The sequence below is a fragment of the Colletotrichum navitas genome, assembly GCF_030913465.1.
Source record: "Colletotrichum navitas strain CBS 125086 chromosome Unknown LY79scaffold_24, whole genome shotgun sequence".
Lineage (NCBI taxonomy): Eukaryota > Fungi > Ascomycota > Sordariomycetes > Glomerellales > Glomerellaceae > Colletotrichum > Colletotrichum navitas.
Window position 1 is genome coordinate 449,071 of NW_026850570.1, and position 16,141 is coordinate 465,211.

The following is a 16,141-nucleotide window of genomic DNA, read 5'->3' on the forward strand; positions in this document are numbered from 1 at the left end:
TGGCGGCATTATACCAATATTTCAAGAGGGAGGGAAACAGGATGGAGCACTTGATGAAACGGCCGAATGTTCTGTAGCTAACACAGTTTTATCAACGAAAGCGTTGCAATTTCGCTTTATTCAGGCAAGGTTGAAAGTGTAGGTGCTCACTCATCCACAGATTTCAGATCCCGCTCCAGCCTCCACTTTGGTCCGAACTTCATCTCGATATACATGAGCGGTAGTAGGAGGGCGCAGACTCCGCCCAGCAGGACATACGACCAGCTTATGCGTAGAGCCGAGGTCATCTTGTCAATCAAACCTACCAACAGCGCCGCAAGCAGACACCTCACGAGGTTGGTCTACAACGGGACGATCAGAACGTGCGATTCTAAGCCAGTGCGCGAAGAGAATTCTTTGGACTTACACACGCCGTCGCTGCAGAGCTTCTCGTCTGCAAAATGTCAATCATCAACGTCATGGTCGTGTTGAGAATGGCTATGGAGGTGTATCCCACTGAGACCCGGGGTCAGCTGTCCCGTTCCGGGCCCGATACTATACTCGTCACTACTTTCGGGGAGGGGGGATTGGATACTTACACACGACTTGGAGCACCAACGGGACGGCAATGTGCACGCCCCTGTCGACGCAGAAGCCCCAAGCGACGACGGCTCCGGAGAAGAGCAGGAGGAGGACCGGCATTGTCCTTAGGCGGGCGTACTCCTTTGGGAAGAGGACACCGCTGCCGTCGCCGCCCGAGGCCTCGACCCGCCTCTTGATGCGCGCGTATTCCCAGTCGAGGACCTTGCCGGTCAGCGTGCCACCGACGACCATGCCGAGCCCCGTGGGCAGGTAGCACAGGCCGAGCGCCGTCTCGGACAGCCAGGGGTAGACCCTGGCGAAGGAGGACGCGACGGTCGTGACGACAGTGTTGTTGACGGCGTACACGACCCCCGTGAAGACCAGCGTGATGGCGACGTCCGGGTACACCAGGATGACGAAAGGGTTGGCGGAAGGCCTGGCGGCGCCGGCTGCTTTCGAGCGGGCCGGCGTTCGGTCTCTGCGCCGGGACCGGCCGACGACGGGGACGAGGGGCATGTACACGCCGCCCGGGGAGACGCTGCCGTTGCCGACAAGGCTTCGGAGGGTCTCGGGGAGGAACCTGATGCAGCGGTAAGAGGACGAACGTACCGCACGCGAGACCCGGGGGGGGGGTGCGTTTGGGACAGACGTACAGGAGGATGAAGAGGAGGCAGCAGACGGCCATGATGACGAGGAGCCAGAAGATGGACCGCCACCCGAGCTTATCGGCCAGCGCGCCGCCGACGGCGGGGGCTATACACGGTGAGAACTGTTGGACTATGTCAGCCAGTTCCCCCACAGTGACCGCAGTCTTATCCATCAGGCGAAAGAAGATGCGAGTGCGAGAGGGGGAAGGGGGGAGCTCACCATCGGGCCGACATTGAACATGCCAAAGAAGCCACCCCTCTCCTCGGGTGTCGAGATATCGCCAATGACGCCGGCGCCTGTCTTCCGTGTCAGCGCTGTTGGTTTGACATGCGTATTGCGTATGACTCCGGTGACGGGGCATGTGTGTGTGTGTGTGTGTGTGTGTGTGTGTGTGTGTGAGCCCTTACCCAGCGCGATCGTGCTGGCACAACCTGCCGCCTGCAGGCAGCGGAGGACGATCAGGAGCCAGAAGGCGTCGGTGGGGATGACGGCAATGCCGACGCAGGCCCCGATCAGCACGGCCAGGCATACCAGGAAAACGGGCCGCCTTCCATGGCGATCGGACAGGGGGGCCCAGAGCATCGGGGCTATCCAAAAGGGGGAAACTTATTGTCAGCGGGCATGGTCACATCACCAAGATGCGTTCTCGCCATGTTGTTTTTGGTTCGACACTCACACAGGCCCTGCATCGCGAGGAAAGCCGTCACGGTCAGGTTGAGGTCATCGACCGAGCGGCCAAAGGCCTCGGAGAGCTTCGGGATGGCGGGGAGGTAGATGTTGGCCGGCAGCGGGCTGCGTCTGGCGTGTTAGCGAGTAGAGGACAGAGGGTGGGGGGGAGACTGGACGAAGGGCGGTGGACGCGTGCCTGTAGAAACCCGCGACGGCGACCATGCCGACGATGAACCACTTCTCGGTGCGCGTGAAGACGCTGTAAGGCTCGACGGCGGCGGCGTCCCCGACCGGGGTGGTGAGAGGTTCCGGGCCGGGAGCGGGAGCGGATGCCGGCACCTGGGGGTCGCCGGCTCCGGCTCCGGCGTACTGGATTTCGGGCTTGGGTTCGGCCATTGACGGGGTCAGATGTCGAGGCACCATTGGAGGCTAAAACTTTTTTTCGACTTCAGTGGTAGAGGGAGGGGAGGGCGAGATTAAGAATGAGAAAAGAATGGAATACTTAAACATCCAGTCCGCGAGCCGCGTCACCCCCACGCTCGTCGGTCTATAAGAGAAACTTGCCGAGATAAGACGGGTCCTCCCTCTATTCACACAGACCCAGAAAGTCGGCGAAACACATTCGTTGCCGGTTCGGAAAGAAAGAAAGACTTAATGGGTAGAGGTCTCCGGTAACGGCTATCCGAGATGGGCCGTCCCGTTTTCCTTGATGGGTGGGAGGCAAACCGCATGAGCTCGACTGGATCCCAGGCGATAAGCAGAGACGCACCTCACGGGAATTGGCAAGTGGATCGAGACCGTGATCGGAGAGGTGTTGTACCCGGGGCATTTCCGGGACGACGGCCTTGGAAACGGGATGGCAGACCGTCATGCGAAGCAGGGTTCGGGTTATGACTGGGTCGAGCTGGCTAGTCCGGAACGACCTGGCCAATCCGTACTTTTTGTTGGTCTTCTTATCTCCGGCCAAACCTATACAACAACCCTCGTCTGAGCTTTCGAGTCACTTCTTGCTCGAGCTGCGATGCCAGGTCGCCGCTGATCGGTCGACTTGTGTACAGCCGGGCCAGTCCGAAAGCCCAGCTCCAAAAGCCTCCATGTGGTGTTTCAAAGAGACGATATGACTCAACGATGCCGGGCTCAGCAGGTGCTGTTTGCTTCTGATGCACATGTAAGGCTGATGTGACGTGGCTCTACAAAGGGCAAAATGTCCCGGCGCTGCGCTTGGATTTTGCCATCGCAGCTTACGCAGCGTCGTCCTTCATAATATGTGATCGTTGTTGCATGCTGGACCACCACGTCATACCCGTCAATATATCTCGCGGTCACCCAATGTCACTCATTAATACTTGGCCAGCCCAGGAACAAAGGGGGACGATAGGGGCTAGCTAGACCTGTCGCGTGGTGGTTAGTTCTCGGGAGCTCGACTGTTGCCCTTCCAGCGTCGCAGGTGCGAAAGGGAATCTTCTCCAGAGCAGAGCTCAGACGCATTAGCCGGGCGTATGTGTGTGGGAACGACGGACTGTTCTTTCTGGCGCGTAGACGACATAGCCCGATGCCGCCTCGGCGCTGTATGCTGAGATATAATCCCCAAGCCTACGAATATCGCTGCATGGCATTCTTCTTCTTTTTCTTCTTTTCTTCCAGCACGGCTTCCTTGGCAATGTGTGGATATTTCGCTTCTGGAATTATCTTCCCCTGCATGCCGCATAGTTTAATCTACGGCGCCCGTTGACGGCGGCTAGCATGTCGACTGGAGCTGTGGGCCTTGGTATTGTCATTTGGCTCTCGAGACCTCGGTTCGAATATTAGGACAAGGGACTCGGAGACAACCCCCCCGCATGGCGAGGGCGAGCCTCTCACCACTCGTCGATAGTTACGGCAAAAGGGTTGTGCCACTTGGTGGACCACGGAGGAAGGGCATCCAACGGCGTGGGAGACGAAAGGTGCCAACAGTTGGTCTAAGTAAGGGAAGTACCGAGTGGATATTGAATACTATCCGTACTGTTTGCTTGCCTGAAATAGACCGCGGAACGACGGGAAAGGAGCTTCACCCTTGATTAATTTCCACGTTGCCGTTCCTGCATCGCCGCCGCCGCCCCCTCCCGAGCTACAGACCCTTGGGTTTGGGATTCGGGCCTTTCCTGTCCCGATATACTTGGCGTACGAAAGAAGTCATCCTCGAGCAAACAAAGAAGGCATTCGAGCGTTCGGGTCAATCCCTAGCCCCCCCCCCCCCTCTCTGCCCTGTTGGCCTGCATTTCCCTCCAGGCAGATCTTTTCTCATGTTTGCTCCCGCCGCTGTGGTGGTTCATTGTATTAAGCTCGGCCCATCATCAGGGACATCGGGGTTCTATCTCGCTCCAAGGCATCTTCGCCTCTCTGCGCCTCAAGTGAAGTATTAACCAGCCGGATGATGATAGACAACGGTGAAGGGGGGGGAGAGAGTAGACGAGGGCCACAGCAGGCACCGGGGGCTGCAGGCGTGTGCATGCCAAACAAGCAAACACCACGTTTTCTGCGGTGCTGCACCATCGCACAATATTGCCAATGTTGGGACAACGGCCGGGACGGGGGGTCGGGGGAGGGGTCTGCAGACACCGGGCCCGGCCGGAACCTTGAGAGATGCCAATCACGGAAGTGCCGGTCATGTCTCCAATCTCACGGCGAGAACCTGTTGGTTCTTCCTTGGAGGAGTAACAAACAACCGGCCCATTTGCCTCTCTGCTTGCATACGGGAGCAGGGGGGGAGGGGCAGGGGGGGAGGGGCAGGGGGGCATAAATGGATATGCACGCCTCAGTTTGTGTTACCTGCTAGAACGGGCAGTATTTTCATGAAAAGACCGCATGGAAGAAATGATATATTGGAAGAATCCCGCACCGGCGGACAAGATGATTCGACGAGGACGGGAGGGGGTGCTGATGCGCACGCTTTTTCGTACGAGAGAACGCTGGCAGATGAAGCGACATAGCCTGGGCGGCGGATAGAACCCCCCAATGACAGGCACGGAATGACAGAAATCCCCTCAGTGACGGTTGACGGGCAAACGTGGAGGTGATTGCCGGGTTGCACTGCGAGCCATGTGCTGGTCTCGGACTTTGATGGATAGACTTTGGGTTCCCTCACGACCAGTCAACGCCGGGTGTCGCGGAATGTCGCAGGCATCTTCTCACATCCCGCTTACTTGATTTGGCCTGCGGTGATGAGATTGGTGTGTGTGTGTGTGTGTGTGTGTGTATGTGTGTCAGAAGTTGTCTCCTTCAGGGTTACAGGCTGACGCACCGCCGCATGGAAGCAGATGCTCGTTCCGATAGAATCACCGATGGAACGCGTTTTCAGTGTCGACAGACGCCGTGAAACCATTGTTCCGTTTCCCTACATGACATGGACTGATCGAACATGAGGCGTGCTGCCACACACACACACACACACACACACACACACACACACACACACACACACACACACACACATACACACACCCGAAGGTCGGCTTACAGCGCACCTGTCTCGGGGCCGTTCAAATAGGGTTTCGCCTCGTCCGGGATGCCTCAAATAGCCTGATTGGCCCGTCGTCGCATGCGGATGGCAGCCGTCGCGCGATTCGGGGCAGGCTGGGAGAGGCTTGCGTCGCTGAGGGACTTGGGAGAGGAGGCGCATCGGCCAACGCCGGCGCTAGGGGATTACGATGGAAGCACGGCAAGTGGCTGTCGGTTTGGTGATATCGAAGCTTTCCGGGGGGTTCAACTGACTGCACAAAACCATTCGTTTGGAATATGACCGGTTTCTCAAGTGGCAACCCCCTCCCCCCGTAGATCATCGAGAATCCTTCTTGAGCCGTCGCCAGGGCAAGGGATCATGCATGGCATGCATGCAACAACTGCCCCCCGGCGGGGGTTTACACTGAATGATTCAAAAACGTGGTGACCGGGTGTTTCCCAGTTGCCGGTTTTGCGTTCCTGGTAGGATATGGGTTAATGCCGGCGTCAAAGTCCGGGAGAAAAGATATTTTTCACAAAGCACGATCCAGACTCGATCCAGACTCGATCCAAAGGTTCCCTGCCCCACGAGACCAAGAGACCCAGGCGAAAGAACCAAAGGGGCGCAACGGAGAACAGCTTGGAAGAAAGCCCGTGTTCCACGGTGGCTGCACTAGTTCCAGAGCCACGTTCTCGTGTTGAGCCCACACTGTCAATGGCGACAAAGCTTATCTCGTCGTCCCTCTTGTGATGTTTCCGACGAGGGGAAACCGCGGCTTCTCCCCGACATTGCGCCGGACGAACGAAGAGCCTGGCGGCCACTCCACTGACCTTCCGCCCGGTCGGGGGAAAGGCTCGTGTTGGCAACTTGTCTCTTCGTCAAGCTCCCTTTCGGTTCCAAGACAGAGCCAAGCACGAACTAGGCCGACTTCGAAAAGCGTCAACCCCGGTCAGTTGCCCGCGGCCGCCTCGGCTCCTACGGGGGCGGCGCACCAGAACGGGGAGAAGTCCGCCCGCCTCCACCGCCAACTCTTCCTCCTCTCGACTCCACGCTCGCTCGTCGTGCGGGGAAGTGCCTAGAAAGAGGATTGCGGGGGACGGAGAAGAGGAGAAGACTGAGGAGAGGAGACAAAACAGAGGGGGGGGGCCGTGGAGGGGCACTTTGGTGTGTCTGTGGCCTTGGTCTGGACGGGCGGTTGGAGGTGGCGTGGGATCCCTGTCCTTACAGGCCAACTCCGTCTCGCTCACACTCCGAACAGTCTGTCTTCCGTCCTTATGCTTATTCCGCCCTGGACACCGCCGCAGATTCAGAACGAACGAGCGGAGGTGAGCGCCGTGAGAGGGGGGGACGGGGGGGCCGGGGATGACGCTGTGATGATGAATCGGGTATCAATCAGTACGAGAGGGAGCGAAGTTGGCGTTGGAAACGTAGGTAAGAAGCTTTTCGAAACTTGTCCGCGCTGTACCCGCACGAGAGAGTCCTCAGAATCTGTCTTTGTTGCGCGGGTGGCTAGAACCCAAAACTCGGCGCTCAGTCCAGCCGGGTACGCATATCCTCGAGGAGCCAACGGGCGATTCCGAGATTGGAACATTCCGCGCCTCTCGAGCTTGGCCTTCTATTGTATATCCCTCCTTTGCATTGGGAGCACTGCACCGGAGACAGATCCAGCCCAACGGGTCATCCATCGAGCGATGATCCGTGGGGCGGCGGCTGGCCAGCTAGCTAACACCTAGGACGCGGCCGTAGTGTTGATGTTTATGCTTACTTACTTACTCACTATGGTAGCGCCAGCGTAAGCGCGTGTGTCTGTCTCTTCTCCTGGCTGAGTTAACAGACGAGAGAGAGGGTTGAGACATGCACGACACGAGTCATGAAACAAACTTGTACGTCAAGTCTGGGCCACAAACAGAGGTTTAGCGGACGGCCTTTTCTTCTTCTTCTTCTTCTTCTTCTTCTTCCTCTTCTTCTTCTTGTTATTCTCTCTCGCGTAGGCTTGCGCGGTCTTCTCCGCCCCTCCGTCTCCTCCCCGGCTCTTCTTCTCCCCCTCTTGTCGCCTCCATCCACAATCAGTGTAGCCCCCGTCTTCTACCCTAGTCTCTTCCAAAGCCCCTCCCCCAGTCAACCCATCAGTCGCCCCGGTATTCGCTCTCACGTTGCCATCTTGCCCCTCCACCCAATGGCAAGCAACGAATTAGTGCCGGGGTGGCTCATGGTATGTGCCAAGAGCTGGGCATGCGTGGGAGGATTGGTGGGTGAGAGCAGTAATGTCTGTCTGGTCATGCGGGGAATGGAAATGGTTGATTCTGCTCTGGATGCAACTCCACGAACTGATGGACCTCGAGACCGGCGCCGCCAGCCACATATTATTGTATTGCCTCGAGCACCTCCCCCTGTTATTTGCTCCTTTCAAGATGCAGTCCAGGTGCCCGCCGCCATCAAGCTGGCTGCATCATGCACAACTATTACGCACCATGACCCAAACAAGCCAGAGCAAGCCCTGCAGGCCTTGCAGACGCGGATGAGACCCTGTCTGACTGTCAGTCTCCTCCCACTCTGCCCCCCACCCCTCCCAAAACGAAGGGCAATTATTGCTGTTCCATGTCGTCGAAGTATGGCTGGTAGCAAGGGTCCCGGTGCCAAGCACGATGTACCCCGTGCCCCCTCCCTTCGGAAGCCCGCACGGTGATGTCTACCTGTTCCGAAGCGGTCTCCATTGTAGCCCGCGTGGGTTGGAGAAAACCAGCGAATCTTATCCTCCTAATCAAGGTTTGCAATGGCTACGAAGTGCAAGTGTGAGTGGATCGATGGTAGCATCTCGGCGGCCATGGACGAAGCCCCCCCCCCTGGACATGGCAGATTCTTCCCATGTTGAGTGAGACGGGCCGCCAATATCCCAACTTTTTTCGTCGGATTTATAAACAAGACGGGCCGCTCTCAAGGTTTCATCCCACATCGGCCTTGGACTCTCCTATTCAAGCTCTTTGAAGCGTGTTCGGAGCAGTGAGCGCCCTCTCTCGATCTCTCAGCCTCTTCCCCCGAGCCATCCTCCCTCCCTCACTCTCTCCATCACTCACCCTCTACGCGCTGTGCCACCGCATCTCAAGTGCTCTCTGCCCCTCCCCATTGTGTCCTCTTTTTAGGTTTTTCCGGCATTGGTCATAGACGACCTTTGATACACCGACCAATTCGCCGGTACGACGCACCAAAACTGCGCTTGTCCGCCTGTCCTCCCCCCTTCCCGGCCCCAGCTCCTCTCGAAGACGACAGAAGAGTTCCTGTCCAGGTAGACAAGCAAACTTTCTGTTCCAACAAACATCCCGGGAAAGCAACGCCTCTTGCGCCCGCGCCCGCGCCCGCACTCGCATACCACCCACGCGCCCGTACGCTAGCAGAATCCCAATACCGTAGCCATGGTTCACAACGAGAAGCATGACCAGGAGGTCAACGAGAGTTTGGCGGATGAGAAGCCCATAGACTCGCAGCTCGAGCAGGCCCAGATGCTCGCCGACCTGCCCGACCCAGACGCCGGCAAGACGCTGGAGGAGCGTGCCGCCATCGTACGTGTGCCTCCCGATGAGAAGAGGGCAGCCCTTATGGCCCTTCATCACCACTATGAAACTCCAAAGAAAACCACTCTTTTTGCTAACGTTTTTTGCTTTTTTTGTGTTCAGGACAAGAAGCTCATGTGGAAGGTTGACCTCTGGCTTGTCCCTTGGCTTTCTCTTCTTGTAAGACAAAAGATACCTCCGCGCGGGGGCGCATCTCAACCCTCGCCGACGGCTGCGCGCGCGCGCGCGCGCGCATATCACGGCTGACGGCATACTAACATCGAGTCATAGTACCTCCTCTCGTTCCTCGACCGGACCAACATCGGCAATGCCCGTCTCGCCGGCATGGAGGCCGACCTCCACATGGAGGGCTCCGACTACAACCTGTCCCTCACCATCTTCTTCATCAGCTACGCCGTCTTCGAGCCCGCGACCAACGCCCTCCTCAAGCGCCTGACGCCCCGCATCTTCTTTACCGGCATCATCGTCTGCTGGGGCATCATCATGACCCTCATGGGCCTGTGCTCCAACTTCTCCGGTCTGCTCGCCGCTCGTTGGTTCCTCGGCATTGCCGAGGCCGGACTCTTCCCTGGTATGTCGTGATTTGCAAGAAGAAAAAAGAGACGCGCACGTTTTCTTGGGGGGGGGGGGTTTTTTCCCTGATTTTTTTCTTCGTTTTTTTTCCGTGCTAAACAAAACTCCTCCCGCCCAGGTGTCAACTACTACCTCTCCTGCTGGTACAAGGGCTCCGAGATCGGTGTCCGCTCCGCCGTCTTCTTCTCCGCCGCCGCCCTGGCCGGCTCGTTCGGCGGTCTGCTGGCCGCCGCCATCGCCAAGATGGACACCGTCGGCGGCAGGCCCGGCTGGGCTTGGATCTTCATCATCGAGGGCCTGGCCACCGTCTTCGTCGGCGTCTTCTGCTGGTGGATGGTCTTCGACTGGCCCGAGAACGCCCGCTTCCTCACCGAGGACGAGCGCATCCGCGTGCAGCGCCGCCTCATCGCCGACAAGCAGGGCCGCACCGCCGAGGACTTTGACAAGCGCCACATCTACGCCGCCCTCAAGGACTGGAAGACGTACGGATACATGGTCATCTACATGGGCTGCCTCGTCCCCCTGTACGCCTTCTCCCTCTTTCTGCCCACCATCCTGGGCGCCATGGGCCACAAGGGCACCAAGGCCCAGCTGCTCTCCGTCCCGCCCTACGCCGTCGCCGCCGCCCTCACCGTCACCGTCGGCGTCGTTGCCGACCGCACCCGGTGGCGCGGGTACTGCAACGTCGCCACCGTCACCATCGGGATCGTGGGCTTCGTCCTGCTCCTCGCGTCCAGCGACCCGCAGATCCAGTACGCCGGCACCTTCCTCGGCGCCGCCGGCATCTACCCGACCATCTCCAACACCCTCTCCTGGGTCATCAACAACACCGAGGGCTCCCTCAAGCGCGCCTTCGTGCTCGGCATGGTCGTCGGCTGGGGCAACCTCAACGGCGTCGTCTCCTCCAACATCTACCTCAAGCGCCAGGCCCCCCGGTACTTCACCGGCCACGCCGTTGTCTTGGGCTACCAGGCCCTCTTCCTGCTCGGCGGCTCCATCTTCATGCACGTCGCCCTCCGGATCGCCAACAGGAACCGCAGGGCCGGCAAGATGGATGCAAAGTGGGCTGCCATGACGGACGAGCAGAGGTGGGTTGCCGGCGACGAGCGCCCCGATTTCATGTATACTCTCTAAACGGACCGATGGAAGTTTTCAAGGCGTAAAACTTGCGGCGAAGGAAGGGAGGGGGTCCTCGGGAATCTGTTCCAAGGCTGAACACGCATGTCTGGATCACATGGCGCTCTTACAGCGCTGCTTCTGTACATTGTTTGCCTTTGCGATGTCAATGATACCATTTGTCATCTTTTTTTTGCCAATTGTTACATAACACTTCGTCCCTTGTTGCTTTTTGATCCGCAGTCAGCTGCAAAATTCCGTTCCTTTTTTGTGATATTCATCCCCCAGATACAGGATTGGATCGCCACGGTTGCGGAGACTCCAACACCCCTCTACCTCAAAATGATTTCGTCCGCCGTTGTCAGAAAGGGTACATTTGATAGTCTCCTTCAGAGTGTGTTCATTCGTTGTCGTTGTCGTCGGAAAAGCTCTCGACGTCTCCCTGGAACTCGTTTCGTCCGCCATCGTCAGACAAGCTTCCGAGGTTTGTCATGATGACCATGGAGGAGTAAAACGATGACAAGCATGGCTAGTTTCCGTACTAGAGAAGACCAATCAGCCAAGCTACTCGGGAGGCGATGTTGGGGGGCCGGGGGGTTCGGGTTTCTAAATCCATCTTACCGCCATGTACGTAATTGCGAGCTCCCGGTTGTCCGATCCATCGGGCTTGTGGTTGAGCCATGTCACATGCACAGTCTCGCGCCCGAACTTTCTGATATCTTCTTCTTCTTCCCAGGACTCGTACGCCATCGGAGAGCCCGGCTTCGTGACAAATGCTTCCGCAAGGTTCTCGCGATACTCTTCGCCGTAGCAGTAACTGTTGCTGAGATTGAGGGCTGTCTGGATAAGGACCGCGTTGGCCCCAACAAGACGCTTCAGCGCTTGGTATAGGAGCATGTCAATACCTTTGAGGCCGTGACGGAGGCCTTCGGCTCCCGATCCGGACGAGTGGGGGGAGGCGTGAGTACAAGTGAAGCCCACCCGGCCTCCTGTAGCCGATGTAAGCTACATGTAAGCTCCGGAGTATCGTGGGGAAACGGGGCTTACCATTGGGAAGGAAATCCCGACAGCGTAAAAGCTTTCGAGAGATGAGTAGAAGAGCAGGGATCCTTCCTCCAGACCCACGCTCTGATCTGCCATCGAAGTCGGGCCGTACGGCGTCCAGTACAGGTTGTAGGTGAGAGTGACCCGATGCCCCTCGGTGACCTCTCGCACTTCGTGCTCGCAGTCGGAGAAGAAGGCTGCCCATTGGATCCGTGCAGGGCTGTCGGCTGACCAGTCATATACGACCTCTTGGTCTCGGTGTCGAACGGCGAGCTGGCCGCCCTTGTGCGGGTGCGGGAGGCACACGACCAACGAACCCATCTGCTGTTCCGATCGGGGCGTGTCCACATGGGGCTTGAACTTGCCCGATGGAGCAGAGTATATCTAAAGGGGCGCTGTCAGCTTCGAGAGAGTAGCCAAAGAAACATCGCAAGGCGGACGCACGTTCAGCTTGTACAGCTCGGCTCGTACACCGCGGTTGACGTTGGATGACTTGTCGACGCGGGCCAGGGACTGGAGGACCGTGTCAATGATGCCGTGCTCTTACGGGTTGAAGTTTGTACTGAACGCAGTCTCGTCCATCTTGCCCGCCTTCCGGTACGTCTCGTCAAGGACCTCCTGTTCGTTGCGGCCGAATGTAGCTGGCTGGCAGTCGTCGACGAGGCGGGCGAAGGCGACTTGGGCTTCTTCAGTCTTCTGGACTGGGAAAGCCGCCTTCCGACCGTGGGCCTGGTCTCTCGAGTCCCAACGAACCGTGACTTGAGGTGCGGCGGCGTCTTCGGAATCGGAAGCAAGGCCCTTCACGGTGCCTCCAATGGTGAAGATTGCATTGTCGGACCCCGAGGCGAGGACGGCGCGGACAGAAGCAAAGAGCCGCTCAACTTCCTGAGGCTGAGCCTCGACGGGTGCTGTTTCCTCTGAAAGGCTGTTCATCATGGCTGGACTGAAGTTGATGGGATGTAAAGGTGAGGGACTAGACATGATTGACAGGACATATGTGAAAATTAAAGAAGAGGTCGGATATTTCGTGGGAAGATGTGAAGCTATTTATATCACTTTTGCGCCACCCAGTCGTACTCTAAAGCCCAAAACTACAATGCCGCTGGAAATAATCTACTTGTACAAGGTTATCCACATCCTTGGGTGATATGATGGGTCAAGCCTGTGCAGAATAGTATTTCAATCTTACCATTTAACCGAATAAATCAATGTAAGAGTGCAACGGGGCATAGGCCTGCCGCTCAGGTAGCTCGGCACCTAATCGGTTGGACACACCGTTGTTTTAACTCTTTAATTGTTGCATATTTTGGCTGGTTATTCAAGTCAATGTTAAAGTCCCACGGGAGCGGTACAGTCTATGCCATCTTGTTAGGCGGGAAAACGACGGTTGTATTGGATTATGACCTGAAAGGTAAAACCACGTTGAACGCACACCTAGATACCGGACACACTTAAATCTAGGGAAAGCCGAGATAAGTTAATAAACCTGACAGCTCGAGAAACCGAGAGTACGCCAAGGACGCTGCTGACATTGCGGTGCTGGATGCAGTGGGATGAACACTTCAGTTCCGCTAACTGAAAAGCCAATCGAGGGTCCGGATTGAACATCGTTGTAATACATTGTAATACATTGTAATAATGGATGGGCTCTGGGTCGCAGTCACAGCCACTCGCTGAGAAGTGAGACTGTCTACCTTGTTAAGGACGCAACGCAACGACACATGTCAGCTCTCGAGCTAGAAAAACACTGATGACGGTTCAAGCCACACGAAATCAATAAACTTTTTTGACATGAAGAACTGGTTTTAATTCTATTTGCACAGTCTGGAAGCCATCCGTCCGTCTTTGCTTAGAATTGCTGTCGAAGCCGTCCCTTGCCACCTAAAAGCTGGGTGAATGCTCCTAAGCTGATGGACGACTCTCTTGTTGTGGGCACCGAATGGTAACTCTCAGAGTCAGACGCTGGGTTGAGAAACTCTATTTCTTCTTCTTCTTCTTCCTCCTCTAGATCTCGTTGAGGCCTTTCGGGACGGCGACGAGCAGGCGGACCTTTGATGGGCTGCAGACGGGTGTACTGCGGTTTCGTCTTCCCGATGGAGCGCCTGCGAGCACTGTTTCCGGTCATATCACCAAAGCGACGTTTATTCTGGCGGAGTCCAACGGTGTCTTTGATACTAGTGGCCAGCCTTTGCTCGATCGTTCTTCTTAGGGCCTGCTCGAGCTCGTTTGTGAGAGCCACAAAGGTGCCGTCTTCGTTAAGGCCAAGACCGTCATGCAACGACTCGATTGCCTCGTTGACTTCAACCAGGAAACAACCCTCAGATCGACGAAATTCCATCTTCAAGACGGTTGACCGGGGTGGCCTTACACCAAGACCGCTCTCCGGGACCATCGATTGCTGTAACACAAGACTTCTCTCGTCTGGTCCCATGGAGAGTGAGAGCTTCCAAGTTCCCTTCTCAGGCACAAGAAGGTCGAGAACGTCGTATGTTCTGCTGCAGCTTAGCTTTTTCCCTCTTGGACCTGAGGTCCAGAAGGGATCGCAGATGATCTTGAGTCTATCAGCGCCAGAAAGCTTGACCTCATATGGACGCCCACTCTTCCACGAACGACCCTGTTTTGCTTAGCCTGTTGCAAATCATCTTTTCTTTCCACGGTTGGTCATCTCACCTTGTCAGCCAAGACCACAAATGCGTTCTCGTCCCATTGTCGATCCGGGTTCCCCGAGCCTCGCAGCATCTGAATGCCAAAAGCGGCACCGTTCTCCATAAACTCCATTAGCGTCATCCGACGTGCCGTAGCCAATGCTGCGCCTTTGGCAATATTGAATGACCTGCTCATGGTCAGTAGAGTTTCTTTCGTAGACTATCAAGCAATCAAGCGGAAGATTCCATACTCGTTACTACCAAAGTTCTGATGGACGAAAATCGGCGGGGGGAGGTCGACGTCTTGGCAGAAGCCTTTCAGCTTTCCCTGCACAGTCTCATTCTTGGCAGTGCCTCCCGAGACGACGACCTTTACCCCCACGTCCGCATAACGGCCCATGAAAGCGGCCAGCTCCTTGATTTCGGTCTCTGCCCGCCTGAGCGGTTTGTCCATGGCCTCTCTGAAAAATTGGGCAGACTGTTGCGCGCTGATCGTTGTCCACATATCGCCGGCGCCCGCGGCGTATCCTCTGGGCGGCTTGATGCGCAGCTCAATCTCTTCGAAGCGGTTGCACTCATGCATTCTGATCTCTTCCCGGAACCTCTTCTGGAACCCGTTTCGGACTTCCGGATTGACGACAATCCTGGATCCCCAGCCTGAGAGGGCGTTGTTGGTGCAGAAGTCGCCGACGGCGGCCTCCCATTGCGCACTACCACCCACGACACCTGTGCATGGTGATTTAGTTAACCAAAGGCCATCAAAAAGGAATATTTACCCGTAAGATAATACTTGGCAACCTTGATGTGACGTACCGAATGGTGCCTCGACTCGCATGAACACAAACTTTTCCTCGGCCCTTCGTACGTAGAACAGGCAACCATTCTATCGTGGAGAATCAGTAAGTTGTAGACCGTATATAGAGAGAATGTGTGTGTCCCCAAGTTACCATGCTGTGGCCTCCGAAGTCGAGGAACATGACGTAGTTGTTTTGCTCATCCCCCATGTATCGATCGACAACATCTGCATCGTCGAAGAAGAAATGGGCGAATGCTTCGATCTCCGTCATGAAGTAGATGTACTTCAGACGATTGTTCCAAGACTTCCTGGGGAAAACCTTCCCGATGAGTTCAGAGTACGATTCCTCCTCCTCGAGGGTCCAGTGAGCGGGGATGGTCAAGCCGATTTCCACGATCTCGAGAGGATCGTTCCTCTTCTCGCAGCGTTTTTGCACTTGCGAAGAAAACGCTTTGACAATCTTTTCCAGACCTTCCTGGCATCTTCTGTCAAAGTTGACGTTACCTCGTCTTCGATTGATCTCTGTGAGCAAGGCGTTGCTCTCTTCGATGCCTCTGCCATTGCCCAGAACGAGCTTGGCCGGAATCTGTAAGGCCGCTGGCACGTCGTCGCCGGTGTAAACGGGCCCGTTACCTGAGATGTTGATGTACCCACTCCAGGAGCCTGACTGGTATCGAGTTTCGTCGCACTTGCTCGACGCCTCGAGGTTGGATATCATTTCGGATCGGTGCTCGTCCATGAAGTAGATGGACTGCCGTATAGCGGTGCTCCCCCAATCGATGGCCAGGGTCCTCATCGAGGCGTCAGTATCAGATTCCCAGGTCGAATTGAGCTACTCACACGCGCTTCCTGGGAAAATTTCTGAATGGCGGCATTCTTTACGGGAATGGATATACTCTCAGGTATGTTCAAGGCATAGACCTGAATTGTCTTGGAACCGCTAATCCTTTTGCTCTCGAGGTTTGAGTAAGTCAAGAGGATAAAACTGGCATGTATGTGCAGGGAAGACCGCAAGGACGCGGAGAAGAAAGATTGACGGGAC

The 16,141-nt window shown here is 56.5% G+C and overlaps 4 protein-coding genes across 4 annotated transcripts; 1 reads left to right on the forward strand and 3 right to left on the reverse strand.

Moving 5' to 3' along the window:
* Positions 1-146: 146 nt before the first annotated feature.
* LY79DRAFT_589743 (major facilitator superfamily domain-containing protein) lies at positions 147-2,274 on the reverse strand (the record flags this gene model as incomplete). Its single annotated transcript, XM_060561061.1, has 8 exons — positions 147-341; positions 407-495; positions 579-1,141; positions 1,215-1,330; positions 1,429-1,505; positions 1,617-1,796; positions 1,886-2,001; positions 2,069-2,274. 8 exons carry the CDS (start codon positions 2,272-2,274, stop codon positions 147-149), a joined length of 1,542 nt encoding a protein of 513 aa, XP_060414994.1.
* Positions 2,275-8,538: 6,264 nt separating this feature from the next.
* On the forward strand, positions 8,539-10,836 carry LY79DRAFT_177730 (major facilitator superfamily transporter). Its single transcript, XM_060551274.1, has 4 exons — positions 8,539-8,913; positions 9,028-9,084; positions 9,196-9,496; positions 9,617-10,836. Exons 1-4 carry the CDS (start codon positions 8,767-8,769, stop codon positions 10,630-10,632), a joined length of 1,521 nt encoding a protein of 506 aa, XP_060414995.1. The 5' UTR covers positions 8,539-8,766; the 3' UTR covers positions 10,633-10,836.
* A 23-nt stretch (positions 10,837-10,859) lies between these two features.
* Positions 10,860-12,746, reverse strand: LY79DRAFT_658873 (uncharacterized protein). The gene is made up of 5 exons (XM_060562732.1): positions 12,222-12,746; positions 12,103-12,200; positions 11,662-12,042; positions 11,236-11,619; positions 10,860-11,143 (listed from the first exon to the last, which is right to left on the reverse strand). Exons 1-5 carry the CDS (start codon positions 12,637-12,639, stop codon positions 11,015-11,017), a joined length of 1,410 nt encoding a protein of 469 aa, XP_060414996.1. The 5' UTR covers positions 12,640-12,746; the 3' UTR covers positions 10,860-11,014.
* A 761-nt stretch (positions 12,747-13,507) lies between these two features.
* Positions 13,508-15,901, reverse strand: LY79DRAFT_630885 (uncharacterized protein; the record flags this gene model as incomplete). The annotated part of the gene is made up of 6 exons (XM_060562171.1): positions 15,798-15,901; positions 15,251-15,752; positions 15,117-15,186; positions 14,555-15,029; positions 14,329-14,491; positions 13,508-14,272 (listed from the first exon to the last, which is right to left on the reverse strand). The coding sequence occupies exons 1-6, from the start codon at positions 15,893-15,895 to the stop codon at positions 13,508-13,510; spliced, it is 2,073 nt and encodes a 690-aa protein (XP_060414997.1). The 5' UTR covers positions 15,896-15,901.
* Positions 15,902-16,141: the final 240 nt, after the last annotated feature.